Source organism: Schistocerca piceifrons, chromosome 1, assembly GCF_021461385.2.
Source record: "Schistocerca piceifrons isolate TAMUIC-IGC-003096 chromosome 1, iqSchPice1.1, whole genome shotgun sequence".
Classification (NCBI taxonomy): Eukaryota; Metazoa; Arthropoda; class Insecta; order Orthoptera; family Acrididae; genus Schistocerca; species Schistocerca piceifrons.
In genome coordinates, this window is record NC_060138.1 from 438,653,038 (window position 1) to 438,674,531 (window position 21,494).

The window sequence follows — 21,494 nt, forward strand, 5'->3', positions numbered from 1 at the left end:
CCATTTGTAAAACTCTAATTCCTCTCTCTCAAACCCCACCCCATGGGGAGAGAGGGAGTGTTTTAGTTTTAGCGAATGGAATTCTTTTTTGAGCTTTTCCTCATTACAGAGGCTTATCTCCAACATAATAATTTACTTGGAAATTACAATATAAACAATAAACGTTCTTAAACTATATTTTCAAAATATTCCTCCAGGTGTTTCGATCTTGTGTGTTCTCTTCCTCTGCGCCCATTCTCCTCATTGTGTGCTGTACATTTTGGAGCCAGGTGGTCATTGGTCGTCCTCTTCTTCTTCTCCCCTCCGGTTCCCACTCCAGTATCAATTTTGGTATTCTGGTTTTCTCCATTCGTCGTACATGCCCGTACCACTGTAATTTCTTCCTATCCATTACGTCATATATTCTTTCTTTTATTTCCATTCTGCTTATTACTTCGGTGTTCCTTATCTTTTCTCTCCTGGAGATTCTTGCCGATCTTCTCCAAAAGTCCATCTCTAGAGCTTGTAATTTTTTTATATACTTCATGTTAATCGTCCAGGTCTCCGTTCCATACAGAACCACACTTTCTAATATGGATTTGTATATTAATTATTTAGTTCTGCTCATTACAGTCCTGCTCCATAAGACTGAGTTAAGCATCCCAATGACCCTCCGTCCGCTACTAATTCTTTTATTGATTTCTGACTCTGATTTTCCCTCGATTTCTAAAATGGATCCCAAATAACAGAAAGTGTTTATCTTTTTGATTTTCTTTCCTTCAATGTATAGCTCATCTGAATCATTAGTCAAGTATTCTGTTTTTTGGTAATTAATCTTCAAACCCCAAGTTTTGTATGCTACTGCTAATTGATTGCACATATAGTTAGCATCCACCCCATCTTGTGCTACGACTACTTGATCATCAGCAAATAATAAATGATGTAGGTAAACTCCATCTCTTATTTCTAATCCCATACTATTACATTTACGAGACCATGTTCTAAGGCTAATATCTATATAGATTTTAAATAATGATGGTGACATGGGACAGCCCTGTAAAAGGCCTTTGCTTGTTCTAAATTTCTGTGAAAGTTTATTACCAACTTTCACTTGGCAAATGTTATCTTTATATATCTGTTGTATTATTTTAATCAAGGAAGGGTTTATGTTTGCCATGTGTAGTGCTCTCCAAAGTAATTTTCTTGGAACAGTATCATACGCTTTTTCTAGATCTATGAAAATTAATCCTATATTTTTTTATTTTTCCCTATGTTTCTCCAAAATCTGTCGTAATGTGAAAATATGGTTTACACATGATCTCCCAGCCGTGAATCCACATTGTTCTTCTTGGGTTCTAAAATTTTTTTTCAGTTTGTTTTCAATTACTTTCGCAAAAATTTTCATTAAATTGTGTTTGTAACACAAATTCCTCGATAGTTTGAACACATTTTGCGATCCCCTTTCTTAAATATTGTGTTAATGTAATCTAGCTTCATCTCGTTGGGTATTGAATCTCCATGTATCATTTTGTTGAAGAGCTGTGTTATCGGATTCACAGTTTTGTCACCTCCATATTTCAGACACTCCAGATTGATATTGCCTGGTCCTGGTGATTTACCATTCTTTCCTGTTCTCAAGGCCTGAAGTACTTCACTTTCTAAAATCTGGATCTCATCATCTTCATGTCCGTTATCTTCCCCTGTTCCTTCTTCTAGATATTCTTCTCTGTCCTCATTCAATAGTTTTGGGAAATACTCTTCCCATTCCTTTTGTGTTGTCAGTTGGAGATTAGATCGAAATTTACGAAGTAAATAAGTATTTTTTATTTATCCGTAACCATTTTCCACGCAAAAACGAGAACATGGATTTTCTTTAATTACAGCGCCAACTACCAAGAATCAAAACAAATGTTTAAGACAAAATACGTAGATTGTCATGTAGAATCTGATTCGGCGATATAAAATGGGGGTTCCCATTTGAAATTTTGAAGTTGCCTCCCGTCCCACCCCCAGGGGGCTGGGGTGGCGGGCTAATTGTAGCACCAGCAGATGTCCCCCTCGAAAATAATCAACTTTGGATTCTACACATTTTTTCGTGTGAAGCTTATTTTTGGAGTTATTCTGGTTTGTCAACTTAAGATTTACACCCTGTATACCGCCCACTGCTAGCACGCCCATCTGCCCTCTGTGAGAGCATATTGCACTTTGACGTCAAACATAGTCGGTAGTCACGTTATCGCGATTGGACCGTATAGTTCCACCAGCAAAATGACTTTAGTAGACAGGTGCCCAGCACAGGGAAAGGAAGCAGTATCGCTTCTCCCTGTTTCCTTGAGCGTTTGTATTGTCATGATCATCTGCATCTATATACGTACTCGACAAATCACTGTGAACGGATGGCGAAGGTTACTTAGCATGGTAGCACGTGTTAGGATTTCTTCTCGTTCTCATCCAGTACGGAGCACAGGAGGTACGACTCCCTGCCCATCGCCGTGTTCTCTGTAGTTAATATGTCGCCACACCATCTACGTGATCAACGTGTAGGGATCTGCAGATATGTCTAGATTCTACACTAAATACCGGTTCTTGAAATTTGTTTAAGAAGACTTTCACTGACTAATTTGCGTCTGTCTTCAAACGTTTGCCATTTCACGTTTCGGAACATTCCCATGACGCTTTCCCGTGAATTAAACAGACTTTTGATCATTCGTGCCACCTATAAGTTCAGTAACCAAGGTTCGTCATATTTGGTAAGCAGCCAACAAACTCGAGCAATATCCTACTATGGAAGGCACAAGTAATTTGCAAGCAGTCTCCTTTCACTGCACTTTCCCTAGTTACCTACGTGTGAGCCTATGTGATCATTGCGCTTTGTATCCTCAAAAATTTTTACACCCCGGTACTGGTGTGAGCTGATTGATCACAGGAAGATATGATTTTTTTCGGAAGTGCATAATTTCACTTTCTGTATACTTATATCACATTCCCATTGTTTGTGCCACTTTGATATTGTATCCATATCTGACTCGATATTACTGCAGACTGGTTGGTTGGTTGATCTGGCTGAGGGTACCAAACAGCGAGGTCATCGGTCCCATCGGATTAGGTAAGCATGGGGAAGGATGTCGTTAGTGCGCTTTCAAAGGAACCATCCTAGCATTTGCCTGAAGCGATTTACGGAAATCAGTGAAAACCTAAATCAGGACGGCGGGGCGCAGGTTTGAACCGTCGTCCTCCCAAGCGCGAGTCCACTGTGCTAACCCCACTGCACCACCTCGCTCGGTGCAGATTTTTGACACAGTGTGTTGTAGACAACTGAATCATCTCTGAAAAGTATGAAGATGTTGTTAATACTGCCTGCAAGTCATTAATATACAACAAGAACAACAGGGTATCAGAACACTTCCCTGGGACACGCCTAAAGATATTTTCACTTCGTCGACGATTTCCATCCAAGGCAACATACTCTGACGTTTCCACCAAGAAATCCTCAATCCTGTCACAACTTTTCTTCCGTATGACATATAATCGTACTTATGTCAACAACTGTTGATGTGGTACCGAGTCAAATGTTTTTCGGAAGTCAGTAAAGACTGGGCTATTCCAAAAGAAGGAACAAATTTCAATTTTTGTTAGAGACACACTGTGACCCCTCCCGTCGGAGTTTCCAGTTCTCCCTCGGGCATGGGTGTGTGTGTATGTTGTTCTTAGCATAAGTTAGTTTAAGTAGTCTGTAAGTCTAGGGACCGATGACCTCTGCAGTTTGGTCCCTTAGGATCACACACACACACACACAAACACGCTGGGCATGTCACTTTATAGACACGTTCAAATTCTTGACGTAGCTGCGCTGTCGTTTATTTTTAGCAACAATTGCAGCTACACCACAAGAGAAATCATTTTCTGTGTTGGAAATTGTGCGAAGTCAATCCATCGTTCAAGTGCAACGTACATTCTGCCTTCTATTCAGCTAGAAGCTGCCTCTGCCTAAGCAGATTTGTGACTAGTCTGCTTTTGTTCTGCAGTACTGAGACAAAAAGGAAAGTCAACACATTTGGTTTAACAAACAGGATACTGTAAAACAAAAGCAAACTAGGGCTTTTCATTTATTATAATGTTGTCCTACCAAGAACCGACGGAAGATTCAGTTAACAAGATTTATGACTGATACGTATAATTCCTATAAATTGGGAAGGGCTCTCGTCTGCCACGCACGTCTCATGAAAATGTCGAGTGTATCAAAGACACGTTCACACGCAGACCTCGGAAGTCCATAAGGTTGATGGGACAGAAGATCCAGCTTCCTCAAAGAAAGGATTCTTCTCAAACGTCGCTTGCGTATGAAGCCTTACTGCAGAGATTTCGTACAGACGACCGTAACAGAAGGCATGAGTGTTACACTTTAGTTCCCCAGAATATGGCAGAGAACAGAAACACTTGCCTTCGCGAACGAATCGCCGTTTCATCTATCGGGTAAAGTAAACCACCAGAATGTAAGAATTTAAAAATCCTGGCGTCATCTTCGAACGTGAAAGAGATTCACCGAAACCGAACGTGTTTTCTCCTGTTTCTGTTCACGAAGTTTATGGACCGACCTTTTTTTCAGGGGAAACATTGACAGGAATGTCATACATGGTAGTGTAGCACAATTGATTGTTTCCTCAGCTTGACCAAGATTCCAAAGATTTCGTTTTTATACATGACGGCGCCCCCCTCACTTTCACCTTAACGTGCAGCTTTCTCTTTAACAACAATATCCTGCAACGCTGGATTGGGAAGGTGGGCGACAATCTTGTGTGGAACGAAATGGACTGCCGTTTCGCGTGGTGGTCATGTTAAGAGTTGGTATAGTGTCTGTGGATACAGAAAACTTTGCATCTTCCTCTAGCCAGTATCATGCGCAATTTGTTTCTGTCTTCATAAATTGTCTGTTATACGAGGTGCGACAATAAAGTAATGAGACTGATGGTAAAAAAAAAATATTGCCTACCGTTTTAGTCAAGTTTTGTGTTGTCTCCTTCAAAATAGTTCGCTTCTGATTGCACAAACTTTTTCCAGCGCTTCTGCCATTGATGGTAACACTTCTGGAACTCATCTTCTGTAATATCCTCCAAGACCCTCGTCACAGCTTTTTGGAAATATTGTGTTGTTTGAAAATGGTGTCCCTTGACCGCCGCTTTGACTCTTGAAAATATAAAAAAAGTCGCCCAGAGCGATATCTAGTGAATAAGGTGCCTGTGGTAGTACTGAAATTTGTTTTGAGGTTAAAAATTGCTGTACTGACAGAGCAGTATGGGATGGCGCATTACCGTGATGCAGAATCCAATTATCAGCAATGTTGGCACGACGCGAAGAACTCTTCTTACGAAGTCTTTCTAAAATATCTTTGTAGTAATATTGGCTAACTGTTTGTCCAGGAGGCACCAACTCTTTATCAACATTTCCCCTGGAATCAAAGAAGCACACAAGCATGCATTTCACTTTTGACTTTGACATGCGAGCTTTTTTTGGTCTGGGTGATCCCTTTGAGCACCATTGCGAACTTTGGCGTTTTGTCTCTGGATCGTACTGAAGAAAACAACTTTCATCATCAGCGATAACATGGCTCAGCAACTCTGGATTGATTTCCGTTTTCTCTAACAGATTGGCTATCACATTTTCCCGTGTTTCTCGCTGTTGTGGTGAGAGATTTTTGGGGACCATTTTTGCACAAATCTTTCTCATACTGCCGGCCGATGTGGCCGAGCGGTTCTAGGCGCTTCAGTCTGGTGCCGCGCGACCGCTACGGTCGCAGGTTCGAATCCTGCCTCGGGCATGGATGTGTGTGATGTCCTTGGGTTAGTTAGTTTTAAGTAGTTCTAAGTTCTAGGGGACTGATGGCCTCAGATGATAAGTCCCATAGTGCTCAGAGCCATTTGAACCTTTCTCACACTAAGATCTTCAGTTATTATTAGATGAACCGTTTCTCTATTGATGTTCAGTTCTTCTGCAATCATTTTCACGGATAATTTTCGATCATATCGTACGAGTTCACGCACCCTGGCCAAGTTGACATCCGTCCATGAGGTTGATGGTCTTCCACTGCGGTCTTGCCGGCCGGAGTGGCCAATCGGTTCTAGGCGCTATAGTCTGGAAACGCGAGACCGCTACGGTCGCAGGTTCGAATCCTGCTTCGGGCATGGATGTGTGTGACGTCCTTAGGTTAGTTAGGTTTAAGTAGTTCTAAGTTTTAAGGGACTGATGACCTCAGAAGTTAAGTCCCATAGTGCTCAGAGCCATTTGAACCATTTGAACTGCGGTCTTCATCTTCAACATTCGTTCTGCCTTCACTAAACATTTTATGCCAACAAAAATCTTGAGCTCTTGACATAACCTCCTATCCAAAAGCCTTCTGAAGCTTACCGTAAGTTGTCGTCGCGTTTTCACCCAATTTAATGCAAAAAGAAATGGCATACCGTTGCGCAATATTATGCGGTTCCATTTCCGTGACGATCGACACAAAGACATGTTAGCTTATTACAGCACAACTCACGACTGAGCAGTTGCATCAATGTGCCGCTTGGGCTAGAAGCTGCAACGTCAAAGATATTGTGCCTACGCAAGCTGCAGGGTTGTCATTGGGCTAGAAGCAGCAAGGTCAGAGATATTGTGCCTACGTAAGTCTGCAGGGTTGCCATATCTTGCAAAGAAAATCGGTCTCATTACTTTATTGTCGCACCTTGTACACGTGTGAAACCTTTTCTCTCTTTTCCAATCACCCTGCACTGAATCCTTCTGGCTGCCATGATCCATGGCCTGTGTACGGTACACGTCACTTCACTGCCAACAGGGTATCGGCTACAACTTCGACTTCAAGTTGTCGTACAAGCTGCTGCGGGCGGGTGAGGCCAGCGTGCGGTACGGCAACAGCAGCAGCGGCGGCGCCAGTGGCAGCGGTAACGGCGTGCCGGCGTGGCGCGGCGACCTGGTGCCCGGCTCGTACTGCGACCGCGTGCTGGAGCGCTGCGACGCGCGCGCCTGCCGCGTGCAGTCGCCCAACTACCCGGGCGTGTACCCGCGCAACGCCACCTGCTACTACCGCGTGGAGCAGCGGCCCGTGCCCAGCGGCCGGCACGCGCTCATCGCCGTCAGCCAGCGCCACTCGCACAAGGTGCACATCAAGGACCAGGTCGCCGAGTACGACCGCACGCAGCGCGTGCTCAGGTACGCTGGGCCACAATATATGTCATTAGTCACCCAACAGCACTGCAGTAGAAACAGTACAGAGAGACGATGTCTGTAGCAAACAAGTAACTTCGGAACTAGGCGCTTAGAAGGCAGAGAGGCAAAAGGTTAGAATAGGCACCAGTGACTACACCAGACGAGAGGCGTTCCATTAGTAGTGCAACGCATTTTTTCCTCTGCCAGTCTCGGTTGAAAAAATTGGGAATATGTTGTCGGACATCGCGGAAAATCCCACATCAGCCCTTATACACTACTAGCCCTTAGAGTTGCGACACCAACAAGAAATGCATATGATACACGGGTATTCATTGGACAAATATATTATACTCGAACTGACATGTGATTACATTTTCACGCAATTTGGGTGCATAGATCCTAAGAAACCAGTACCCAGAACAACCACCTCTGGCCGTAATATCGGCCTTGATACGCCTGGGCATTCAGTCAAACAGAGCTTGGATAGCGTGTACAGCTACAGCTGCCCATGCAGCTTCAACACGATACCACAGTTCATAAAGAGTGATGATTGGCGTATTGTGACGAGCCAGCTGCTCGGCCACCATTGACCAGACGTTTTCAATTGGTGAGAGATCTGGGGATTGTGCTGGCCAGCGCATCAGACGAACATTTTTTGTATCCAGAAAGGCCAGTACAGGACCTGCAACATGCGGTCGTGCATTATCCTGCTGATATGTAGGATTTCACTGGGATCGAATGAAGGGTAGATCCACGGGTCGTAACACATCTGAAATGTAACGTCCACTGTTCAAACTGCCGTCAATGCGAACAAGAAGTGACCGAGACGTGTAACCAATGCCACCCCATACCATCACGCCAGGTGACACGCCAGTATGGTGATGACGAATACACGATTCCAATATGCGTTCACCGCGATGTCGCCAAACACGGATGCAACCATCATGATGCTGTAAACAGAAACTGGATTCATCCGAAAAAATGACGATTTGCCACTCGTGCACCCAGGTTCGTCGTTGAGTACACCGTCGCAGGCGCTCCTGTCTATGATGCAGCGTCAAGGGTAACCGCAGCCATGCTCTCCGAGCTGATAGTCCGTGCTGCTGCAAACGTCGTCGAACTGTTCGTGCAGATGGTTGTTGACTCAGGGATCGAGACGTGGCTGCACGATCTGTTACAGCCATGCGGATAAGATGCCTGTCATCTCGACTGCTAATGATACGAGGCCGTTGGGATCCAGCGTGGCGTTCCGTATTACCCTCCTAAACCCACCTATTCCATACTGTGCTAACAGTCATTGCATCTCGACCAACGCGAGCAGCAATGTCGCGAACGATAAGCCGCAATTGCGTTAGGCTACAATCCGATCTTTAACAAAGCCGGAAACGTGATAGTACGCATTTCTCCTCCTTACACGAGGCATCAGAACAACGTTTCACCAGGTAACGCCGGTTAACTGCTGTTTGTGTATGAGAAATCGGTTGGAAACTTTCGTCATGTCAGCACGTTGTAGGTGTCGCCACCGGCGCCAAGCTTGTGTGAATGCTCTGAAAAGCTAATCATTTGCATATCACAGCATCGTCTTCCTGTCGGTTAAATTTCGCGTCTGTAGCACGTCATCTTCGTGGTGTAGCAATTTTAATGGCCAGTAGTGTAGCATCTGTACCGGAGGTTGTTCCAAGCGGAGAGCAGTCATTGAATTTCTTCTGGCGAAATCAAGAATATTGTAGATACGCATAGGCGCTTGCAGAATGTCTACGGAGACCGGGAAGTGAAGAAATGTACGATGAGTCGTTGGGCGAGGCGTCTGTCATCGCAAGAAGGTCGCGTAAACCTGTGCTTCGTGTCGATCGGCTCCGCACAGCTGTGATTCCTGCCGTGTTGGAACGTGTTAACACTCTCACTCGACGTGAGCAACGGATCACAAATATCTCGCTCCACAGCTGGATGTCTCTGTTTGTAGTGCTGACACACTCCTCGACCAGTTGGGGTACTCAAATGTCTGTGCCCGCTTGATTCCTCGCAGCCTAACAGAGGTCGAAAAAGAGCAACGAAGAACCATCTGTGCGGAACTGCTTACGCTTTAGGAGGCTCATCTTGACCATTTTTGTCGAATATCGTCACAAGGTGATGAAACATGGGTTCATCACTTCCAACTGGGAAACAAAATGGCAGTGGATGGAGTGGCGTCACACCACCTCTCATCCGAAGAAAAATTTCAAAGTTGCACCATCAGCCAGTAAAGTTATGATTTTATTCTGTTTGATGTTCTCCCTCATGGCCCACACTCAACTCCCAAATGTACTGCGCTATCATCAGGAACACGAACAAACGACTTCAGAGCGTTCGCTGCCACGAAAATGCAAACAATCGTATTCTCCTCCGTGGGAACCTAAGGCCTCACCCACAAGTCTGAGCACCCAAAAGGAGCTCGCATAGCATCATTGGACTATTCATCCTCACTCACCCTACATCCCACATGTCGCACATTTTGACTCCCGTCTGTTGGGCCCAATAAAGGACGCACTCAGCAGGAAGCAGTACATGGATAATAATAATGTCGTGTGACTAGGGCCTCCCATCGGGTAGACCGTTCGCCTGGTGGAAGTGTTTCGATTTGACGCCACTTCGGCGACTTGCGCGTCGATGGGGATGAAATCAGGATGATTAGGACAACACAACACCCAGTCCCTGAGCGGAGAAAATCTCCGATCCAGCCGGGAATCGAACCGGGACCCTTAGGATTGACATTCTGTCGCGCTGACCGCTCAGCTACCGGGGGCGGACAGTACATGGATGACGAGAAGGTTACGGATGCAGGAAAACGTTGGCTCCGACGTCGACCAGTAGAGGGGTATCATGAGGGCATGCAGGCCGTCCCAGTAACGTGGCGTAAGACCGTCGCATTCAACGGAGATGGTATTCAAAAATAGGCTTTTGCAGCCAAAACACTGGGGAATATTTCGTGCATTGAAACCCTGAATAAAACGAACCTGCTTACAGAAAATTATGTGTCTCATTACGCCCCTTGCACCGAGCTCATTCAGGTGATCTACTGGCTACCGGAAACTCACCAGACAACGTACTGCTGACCTCTTTAAAAGAGAACGCTAGTCGCATTAGCACTGTAAACGGCGTAGAATTGGCACCAGACGGTCGTGTTACCATCCTTCGCTGACGTAAGTCACGGCAGCGGAGAGGTATGTATATGACAGTCGATTGTACGGAATCAATGCTGTAGGTTCGAATAAGGTCGTGATGTGACAGAATATCGGAAGAAGCTGTTGTGGTTGTTTTTACATTGACTGACAGCAGCCATTCGTGTCAGATATTGTACAGATTGCCACTGTGTAAAGCATCATCATGATTTCCTGCATCTCCGTCGCCTCGTTAGTAGGACGTCGGTTTGTTGTTTTGAACCTTAAAATCTTACTGTATGTTTGGTGGTTTTTGCTCAGATAAAATATACTTAAGACCACAATTTAAGTTGCACTTTTCCACACATTTTATTAGCTTCGAGATTATATTGTTTGAACGATGACCAGTCTTTTGCCGTCATGGGATTACTAGCGCTTACTATCATGTCGGTGCACCCGAGCTACTAAAAGGAACAAGGTAGAAACATTAAACGAGTTACTAAAAGGTACAATGATAGAAACGTTAAACGAAGTCCAAAACTATTAAAACACACATTACTGAAGCACTGTCCAGTACTCAGTGACAGTAACGACAAGTCACTGAATTACATGTGGTACAAAACACTGTTCATATTTGCACAAAACGTCATAGCATTGTAGAAATCAATCGGATGAAACTACATTGAATTATTATACGCCAACAAAACGTACGTATGTCCGTTAACAAACTGCGGGTAGCTGTAGCGTGAACAGAGAACGGGAGTATAGGCGTTACATGTTTGTTAACTCGTCCGGGTATGGGCGCTGGCTTTCTCACTTTGAGTGACATCCGACTGGTCAAAAATTGCCATATGATCAAATTGTTATTTCGCAAAATTATACAATCATTTAAGAAGCGATTACATAAAATACAGTGTCCTGGATGGATTATAAGTATAGATAATACACTCCTGGAAATTGAAATAAGAACACCGTGAATTCATTGTCCCAGAAGGGGAAACTTTATCGACACATTCCTGGGGTCAGATACATCACATGATCACACTGACAGAACCACAGGCACATAGACACAGGCAACAGAGCATGCACAATGTCGGCACTAGTACAGTGTATATCCACCTTTCGCAGCAATGCAGGCTGCTATTCTCCCATGGAGACGATCGTAGAGAAGCTGGATGTAGTCCTGTGGAACGGCTTGCCATGCCATTTCCACCTGGCGCCTCAGTTGGACCAGCGTTCGTGCTGGACGTGCAGACCGCGTGAGACGACGCTTCATCCAGTCCCAAACATGCTCAATGGGGGACAGATCCGGAGATCTTGCTGGCCAGGGTAGTTGACTTACACCTTCTAGAGCACGTTGGGTGGCACGGGATACATGCGGACGTGCATTGTCCTGTTGGAACAGCAAGTTCCCTTGCCGGTCTAGGAATGGTAGAACGATGGGTTCGATGACGGTTTGGATGTACCGTGCACTATTCAGTGTCCCCTCGACGATCACCAGTGGTGTACGGCCAGTGTAGGAGATCGCTCCCCACACCATGATGCCGGGTGTTGGCCCTGTGTGCCTCGGTCGTATGCAGTCCTGATTGTGGCGCTCACCTGCACGGCGCCAAACACGCATACGACCATCATTGGCACCAAGGCAGAAGCGACTCTCATCGCTGAAGACGACACGTCTCCATTCGTCCCTCCATTCACGCCTGTCGCGACACCACTGGAGGCGGGCTGCACGATGTTGGGGCGTGAGCGGAAGACGGCCTAACGGTGTGCGGGACCGTAGCCCAGCTTCATGGAGACGGTTGCGAATGGTCCTCGCCGATACCCCAGGAGCAACAGTGTCCCTAATTTGCTGGGAAGTGGCGGTGCGGTCCCCTACGGCACTGCGTAGGATCCTACGGTCTTGGCGTGCATCCGTGCGTCGCTGCGGTCCGGTCCCAGGTCGACGGGCACGTGCACCTTCCGCCGACCACTGGCGACAACATCGATGTACTGTGGAGACCTCACGCCCCACGTGTTGAGCAATTCGGCGGTACGTCCACCCGGCCTCCTGCATGCCCACTATACGCCCTCGCTCAAAGTCCGTCAACTGCACATACGGTTCACGTCCACGCTGTCGCGGCATGCTACCAGTGTTAAAGACTGCGATGGAGCTCCGTATGCCACGGCAAACTGGCTGACACTGACGGCGGCGGTGCACAAATGCTGCGCAGCTAGCGCCATTCGACGGCCAACACCGCGGTTCCTGGTGTGTCCGCTGTGCCGTGCGTGTGATCATTGCTTGTACAGCCCTCTCGCAGTGTCCGGAGCAAGTATGGTGGGTCTGACACACTGGTGTCAATGTGTTCTTTTTTCCATTTCCAGGAGTGTATTTGTGTTACAAAGAATGTGACGACTTATGAATTCAGAAAAGTTTATGGAATCACTGTATGCATCGGTGCTAAGAATATCCGGCTCCTAATTATTTTACATAATCGTAAATTATTCAGAATCTTAATTGGTCACTTATTGATTAGTAAGGGGTGTCATCTGATTCGGGAAAAACTAGAGCTGTAAAATTACAGTGCTGAAGGTCAGAACCTAATGGGCCCAAAGGTAAAATCGACAATAGAAATTATGACAACACTGAGTTTTCAGCGTTAATCATCGCAAAAGTTATCTAGTTCCACGCAGAATAAAATAACTGTGAAGTTGGGCTGCAAGTGTTTATAGAGAATGGCCCTACTTACTACTTTTACCGACGTATATTAGCTCATATGATGTTGGCAAATTCGTATGATATTAGAGAGTTCAGTTCCAATATTTTCTGATTAACATGCCTCAAGTGGAAATTTATTATAGTGTTGGGCTTAGTGCAATGAAAGAAAAATAACTGAGTAATAAATTCAGGTGTAGCAAAGTCAGATTCAGCTTTTCAAGTCTTCAGATATATGTTACATGTGTTCAGTACACATTACAGTATGATAATTAGCACAATTACTGAGAAAAATTGTTAATCGTCAGGGCTCTAATCGTCGCAAGTGGTGGTGTTCCAGCTTGCTATGTCACAACCGGCAAGGTGTGACACTCGTCTCCGGCCCATGTCGCTTAGGGTCTGCGAACGGGCACTGTTCTTGCTCTGTGTTATGTGCATACAGGTGGTATACCCTTCCTTGTAGGCATGTTGAGCAAACGTGACCGAGCGAGGTGGCGCAGTGGTTAGACACTGGACTCGCATTCGGGAGGACGACGGTTCAATCCCGCGTCCGGCCATCCTGATTTAGGTTTTCCGTGATTTCCCTAAATCGCTCCAGGCAAATGCCGGGATGGTTCCTTTCAAAGGGCACGGCCGACTTCCTTCCCTGTCCTTCCCTAATCCGATGAGACCGATGACCTCGCTGTCTGGTCTCCTTCCCCAAACCAACCAACCAGCAAACGTGATCCACGTAGCCATGGCAACATCTGATGCAAACAGACCAGTTTGTTGGTTTATCAACGCATGACCTCCAACGTATTTACAAGGATGGGTATACCACACGCAGTCACATAACAGAGTGCAAGAACAAATCATACTAATATCATAAATGCGAAAGTAGCTCTGTCTGTTACGCTTTCACGGCTACACTGATCAACCGATTTTGATGGTATTTGGTTTGGAGATAGTGTGAACGCTGAGGAAGAACACAGGCTGCTTTAGAAAGTGTGTAGTACAAGGTAATTATGGATATGAAAAATATAACTCGAAATATGGGACAATAGTGATTGTTTGGAAAAGCTATTTACTCTTTGACTTTCGAACTTCATCATATTTGTGAATATGCTTTTATTGTTTGATTTGTTTTGTATAGTATGATTAAACGTAAGGAATACACGGCTTATAAAATGCTCAACGTGTTTAATCCATACTTCAATTGTAATACCAACCACAAGCCCATTGCATTTTAGCTGCTGAGCATCACGCATGTCGTGTAGCTTCTGAGACGCTAGACATCTCTTAACAATGGCATCGCTTCCAATGCTGTACGACAAACAGAGAGATGTCGTGCTTTTACGTGTAGAGCGCAGGAGGCTTTTGTTGAGGCTGCCATTCCCTTATTACCCGCGAGTGCAGCTGGGGGGTAACAGGCAGACGCGTAAGGGCAGCTGACACTATTGCACATACAAAAGTTACCAAATTCGCGCTTCACCGAACTACAAATTATTTAATTTCATTCTTCGACAATTTCACAATATTTCATAATGTTAGAAAGCTCGTATTTTATTTTGGCACCGTCAACATCGCTCATCATAATGAAACTACTGGTATGCATCCACAGCTTGCGGTTTCCATTGCGACCCTTGATCGAGGGGCCAGGTCGGATCTACTCTGCTCAAGTGTGTGTGAGTGTGTGTGTGTGTGTGTGTGTGTGTGTGTGTGTGTGTGTGTGTGTGTGTGTGTGTGAGTGAGTGAGTGTTTTGTTCTTATCGCCGTCAACATGGAATGCACCGAACAGGCGTCAAATAAAAATACTTGCATCAAGCAGGCGAAGATCCTGAACGGTCTCTCTTCCAGCCAATAACGCCGTATGCACACTTCATTTCATCTTAATGATATGCGGCCGCAGCTGCAGGCAATAGCTAGTGAACACAAACATCTTAACGAAGAGTGGCCAGAGACGACTGTCGCGCCTTGTAAATGACAATCGGTATCAAACCCGACAAGAATGGCTGCTGTCAGTCAATGCAGGTCAACTTTAACTAGTTTGTGCGAGAACACTGCGAAGGGGAATTGTATGCAATGGATGTTCTCGTAAACTGATACTTCGCTGCAGACCAAACAACACTGACTAGAGCCATGTGTTGTGCTATGAAGAGTCGCCTACTTTTAAATGATTGAAGGTGTCGAGGGTGTAAAGTTTTGAGGACAGAACAACAATTTCGTAAGCTGTAAATATTTATCGTTTCATTTTGCAATCTTATCACGGAAATACAAGCGTTTACACAGTTTACAATGAGACAATGTTACGACAGTTGTCAAACGAATGCATCTCGTCCTCAGAAAGTGAAATAATCCTAAACACAACAATGGTAAATTTTAACTAGAAGTTTCTTTACAAAATTATTTTTACAACTATGTCATGATGTTGGCCTGTACTACGATAAATCATCCGATTCCAGTTCAAAGTTCGGTGCTATTTAGGATGACAATCAAGTCTCCGGAGGATGGTTAGTTTTGTGGCAAGTTGAGCAAAAGATTACCCAAGGTCACTCGAGTTTACAGTGGACGCAAGCTGGTCAACCAACAAGTGTACACCTCTGCTCACGGTATTTACCTTAGCTGCAATGAGCTGTCTCTGCATGGCTGCTCTCATCCTCTGAAATTCCTATTAAAGCTAATTAAGCCTTTGCTGATTTTTCCAGCAGGAACTCTCCCTATGTATCTCATTATACGAAAAAACATGTACTCCTCCCTAGTCTTGGAAGATGGCGATATACACGTGCATGGTTGGAGCAGTGTGCATATTGAAATGCTCTCTCAGTCCTCGCAAGAACAATTAACTAACTGGCTGGTTCGTTTCTCCACAGTTGGAGCTCAACGACACAACAGTTAATATCTAGATGAATGTCAGCCACAGTGAACGCAGTGTTCACACAAATTTCCCCTCTGCATCGTACAGGGCATTATGCACCCCGTTCTGCGACTGACGCCAGTTCAGACAAGAGTCCCCGAAATTTCGCTCTTGTCCTCACCTGGGTTCTTTCGTTCTCCACGTCATGGCTTTTTACGACCAATAGGGACGTTCCTCTTATTTTTGTGGAAACTCTCTCTGCCAATCACAAGGGCTCTACCATTAAACTGCGTCGAAATCTGAGCACTTTACTCCTTCCTAGTTCGTTTCCGCCAATCGGATGCTTTGTGCCCACTCCAGATGCCTAAAAGTTACATGCGTACATCACATGTGTACCACTAACTGTTCACGTGATCAACTACGTCACTGGTTTTGTTCATATCCACTTGTAATTCAGAAACGCAGTTTTCTACAGCTTCTTTCTGTCCTACTTCTGGTGACCCGTTACTTGGTTTCCAGTATGCGTTACCTGTCCAGTCGCTGACTCCCTCCGCGTGACGCCCCGTAAGAGGTTTTCGTGGTGCCTCCTGATGTGTCGGCAGCTGGGCCAACACCTTGTAGATCGAGATGGCTGAAAATGCACGCTAGACTAACGCAGACGGGCGTGAAGTACTGGAACAGGCTACGTAATTAATGCTATGAAGAAAAGTACGTAGCTGGATTAATACTTATCTTTAATCAATCATTGTGGTACAACGCTCTTGACGATACACAGGAGACTTTAATTACAATCACTGTAAGGCTAATGGCGCCTTGCTAGTTCGTAGCCATTAACTTAGCTGAAGGCTATTCTGTCTCTCGGCTAATGAGAGAGAAAGGCTTCGTACATCTAGTCGCTAGCTAGGTCGTCCGTACAACTGGGGCGAGTGCTTGTTCGTATCACGAGACCTGCCTTGTGGTGGCGCTAGGTCTGCGATCACACAGTGGCGACACGCGGGTCCGACATGTACTAAATGGACCGTGGCCGATTTAATCTACCACCTAGCAAGTGTTGTGTCTGGCGGTGACACCACACCTCCCATAGTGTGGCCTCTGCTTCTGCCAACGCCTGCTTCCACACAAAACGTTTCCTCTGGCTGCTTGATTCACCTTCTGCTCATTGACATGCATAATATATAGGAATGGTGTGTTAATACCGTTGATTGAGTGTCATCCCTTTTGCATTAAATACTTATAGGCAAATCTGCTCATTACTGCCGAAGTAAGTTAGGCGTCGTATTCACCTTCCTGTTACGATGTACAAAACTCTTATGTGCGAAATTGACCTTTATTTATTCTGCCACCTTACAAGGGCACCAACGGCCCAGCATGGCACAGAGTCCAGAGATGGCTCTAATGATTTTTATCATTAGTCATTCAGGTTGCCATGATCGTGAGTCACGATGGTTATTTCAAGACTCTCGATGATGAAGCACACTGTGCGACGAAAAAAGGCTCTACACTAACGATTTATCCCAATGGGACGGAAATTAGAAGAGGTGACAAACAAAAGATAAAAATTTCTGAAAAACTGGATGATTTACTAAACAGAAAGAATTCAAAAATTGAGCTGAACAATAATACATTGGTTCACGTCTGCGCATATGCAAGCAGTTGTGTGATATTCTCCTGCTGCATATCGTACCATATTCTGTCCAATTGGCGCGTTATATCGTCAAAACCCTAGCAGGCTGAAGGGCGCTATCCATAATCCTATCAACGGTCTCAACTGGATGTGATCTGGCGACCTTGCTTGCCAAGGTGGGATTGCCAAGCAGAAGGAAAACCAGTAGAAACTCTCGCCACGTGCAGGCTGGCTTCATCTTGCTGAAATGTCATCGCAGGATGGCTTGCCATGAAGGGCAACAAAATGGGGCATAGATATGGCCCGTGTACTGCTGTGCGGTAAGGCTGTCACGGATGACAACCAAAGGGCTTCTGCTGTGATATCAAACGGCATTCCACAACTGGGTGATGAGCCGTGGCGGCCGGTAATCATGTGCTAATGTACCACAGCACAGTGCAAATACCGTACCAAAGTTACTCCATTTCTTTTCGAATGCATTCTGGCATACAAATAAAATGGACAAATACACGTTTTGCAGTGCTCTCTTCCCGATAACTAAAAACCAGTGTCAATAACTGTAATAATCGTCAGTCAACTACTATCAACTCGGGGAAGAGACGCATCTCTTGGTTTTCGACTGCCACGATCTGGTGTGACGTCACCCAAGCTCGTACTAACAAGGGAACCTCCCCATCGCACCCCCCTCAGATTTAGTTATAAGTTGGCACAGTGGATAGGCCTTGAAAAACTGAACACAGATCAATCGACAAAACAGGAAGAAGTTGTGTGGAACTATGAAAAAAATAAGCAAAATATACATACTGACAAGGGAACCTCCCCACCGCACCCCCCTCAGATTTAGTTATAAATTGACGCAGTGGATAGGCCTTGAAAAACTGAACACAGATCAATCGAGAAAACAGGAAGAAGTTGTGTGAAACTATGAAAAAATGAACAAAATATACAAACTGAATAGTCCATGTGCAGCATATGCAACATAAAGGAAAATTTGGGTTGAAGAACGCCGTGGTCCCGTGGTTAGAGCGAGCATATCTAGAACGAGAGGTCCTTGGTTCGAGTCCTCCCTCGAGTGAAAATTTTATTTTCGCAAAGTTATGATCTGTCCGTTCGTTCATTAACGTCTCTGTTCACTGTAATAAGTTTAGTGTCTGTGTTTTGCGACCGCACCGCAAAACCGTGCGATTAGTAGACGAAAGGACGTGCCTCTCCAATGGGAACCAAAACATTTGATCGCAAGGTCATAGGTCAACCGATTCCTCCACAGGAAAACACGTCTGATATATTCTAAACGACACTGGTGACGGCATGTGCGTCACATGACAGGAATATGTTGTCGACCCACCTAACTTGCACACTTGGCGAATGGGTAAAAAGATTCTTCTACCTTGCCCGATTTAGGTTTTCTTGTGGATGTGATAATCACTCCCAAAAAAGTGATGAAAACATAATAGTTTGTCACATAAACTGCAACAAATGAATGCAACAGTTTCACAGTCGCACAGTTTACCCTGTGCTCTGTCAAAACATACGTTTTCAAATGTTTCCGTGTGTAGACCGTCAAATCCTGCATATGTCCAAGCAAACCTAAACATGTCCTGGAATTTTGGAGAGCGAAGTTGATTATGTGTGGGTGCCTGATCTTTAATAATTGTCTGAAAATAAAAAATTAAACTTTTCACTCGAGAGAAAATTTGAACCGAAGACCTCTCGTTCCGCAGCTGCTCACGCTAACCACGGGACCACGGTGCTCGTCAGCTGACACTCTCCTAGATGTTACTTATCTTGCGCATGGACTACCCAGTTTGTATATTTTGCTTATTTTTTTCGTAGTTCCACACAACTTCTTCCTGTTTTCTCGATTGATCTGTGTTCAGTTTTTCAGGGCCTACCACTATGCCAACTTATAACTAAATCTGAGGGGGGTGCGATGGGGAGGTTCCCTTGTAAGAGTACTGCACTGCTCACAACACCATGTCAGTGTTTTCCTTTGAAAGGGTATGTAAATTAATGTGGAAGCAACATGGAGAACTCTGTAGACCTGCTAAAGAGAGACTTTTCCAGTAGATCTTCGGAGGAGAAAGTGAGAATTAAAGATTTAGTTAGCCTTACTCCAAATTTAAATGCAAGATGGGCAGGGCGTAGTACATGGCTCACCGTTTGGCCTCAGACTACGTGTGTAAAAGCAGGTACCTGCCCCTTTCAAGTTACCCCAATATTTCGTCTGAATGGGCGGCAGGACAATGTAAAATACTGTTTAAATATTTACGAGTAGAGTATGAGAGACTTTTGAGCGCTATTCGACTTATTGGTGCTGTGACACCTTAATCAATCGTACTGACTGGTAGTTCGTCGGCCGCGTTTTGGTTCTGGCTGATACCAATCTTCTTTGCTCATTTTCTTAGTTTTTGGCTTCCATTCTTAGAAATTCCTCGAGTTCAATTTATACACTTAAATTATATTCAGTTACAGTTACTACCCTGGTAAGTCGTAAATCAAAAGATTATAGAAAGCGGTAAAACAAAAGCAATTGTACGGGGAAATTTAGAATGAAAGTACATTAGGACAGTTGGATCTATGGGTGTGGTGTTCACAATGCACTTTTGTGCTCTGATGTTTGCTATTCAAGAACAGAAGTACATGGAATACACTCCGTCTTCAGGCCACGAGTGGCCTACCGGGACCATCCGACCGCTGTGTCATTCTCAGTGGAGGATGCGGATAGGAGGGGCAATGGGTCAGCACACCGCTCTCTCGGCCGTTAAGATGGTATTATTGAACTAAGTCGCTATTATTCGGTCGAGTAGCTCCTCAATTGGCATCACGAGGCTGAGTGCACCCCGAAAAACGGCAACAGAGCATGGCGGCCTGGACAGTCACCCATCCAAGTGCCGGCCACGCCCGACAGCGCTTAACTTTGGTGATTCCTCGGGAACCGGTGTATCCACTGCGGCAAGGCATACATGGAATACAGGGAGAGTGAAAATTCTAGGACAGATTAATGCATTAATAGAAAAACAGAGCCGCGAGGGATTAGCCGAGCGGTCTAGGCGTTGCAGTCATGGACTGTGTGGTTGGTCCTGTAGATGTTCGAGTCCTCTCTCGGGCATGGGTGTGTGTGTGTTTGTCCTTAGGATAATTTAGGTTAAGAAGTGTGTAAGCATAGGGACTGATGACCTTGGCAATTAAGTCCCATAAGATTTCACACTCATTTGAACATTTGAAAAAAACAGAGTGGTAAACATAAACATATAAAGAACATACCTGATCTGTTTATTTTTGTAATATTACAGCGCGCTGGCTAAATTTTGCACGTGACGCCACTGAAGATGACTATGCTGAGGAGTTGCAGTCATGGACTGTGTGGTTGGTCCTGTAGATGTTCGAGTCCTCTCTCGGGCATGGGCAAGGTGATAACAGCCGTGTTCACAGATCTGCAGGCATATGTTCCTGGCTTGACGAACACTCGACTGGCCCGTTACTTCATCCAATTTTAATCGCATAGAAAATATCTGCTATTTCGGAGAATGGCTGAAACAAATGGAGTCCTATCATCAACAATGGGTATCTTTAGATGGATATGGCGTAAAAAAAAAAATTGACGAACATTCAGTCGTTCTGGTCTTTCATTTCTCCAGGTCTGCTTCGCCATTCATTCCTTTTTTGGCCACTTCCCAAAGTATTACGTTGGTAAACTCATTCATTGTATGATAATCAAGCATTTGTCCAAATAATCTTCGTACCGTACCTTTTTTTCGCTTCAGACACGTGCAACCAAAATTTTGTTTGCAGGAATTCCTTGTACTCACAAGCCAATAATTGCTGGATTCTCGAGAACGATATCTAAGAAATACCGTCAAATATGAAACTGCATAACCAAGAATTGACGGAAGCATCAATTAACATGAAAAACAAAACATTTAACAGGGTTACCGTTATTTGGTTATCCATGGCTGCCACTCATTAATGCAGAGTCGTGGTATGCTGTCTGTGCGATACTTCAGGAGTTCTCTTGGCAAAAAATCTCAT

The 21,494-nt window shown here is 44.9% G+C and overlaps 1 protein-coding gene across 1 annotated transcript in view; it reads left to right on the forward strand.

Moving 5' to 3' along the window:
• Positions 1-21,494, forward strand: part of LOC124733746 — a 194,415-nt gene that overhangs the window by 119,954 nt on the left and 52,967 nt on the right. Inside the window, exon 4 of the mRNA XM_047248528.1 lies at positions 6,809-7,182. Within this exon, the coding sequence (XP_047104484.1) occupies positions 6,809-7,182 (374 nt within the window). The remainder of the gene's footprint in view (positions 1-6,808; positions 7,183-21,494) is intronic.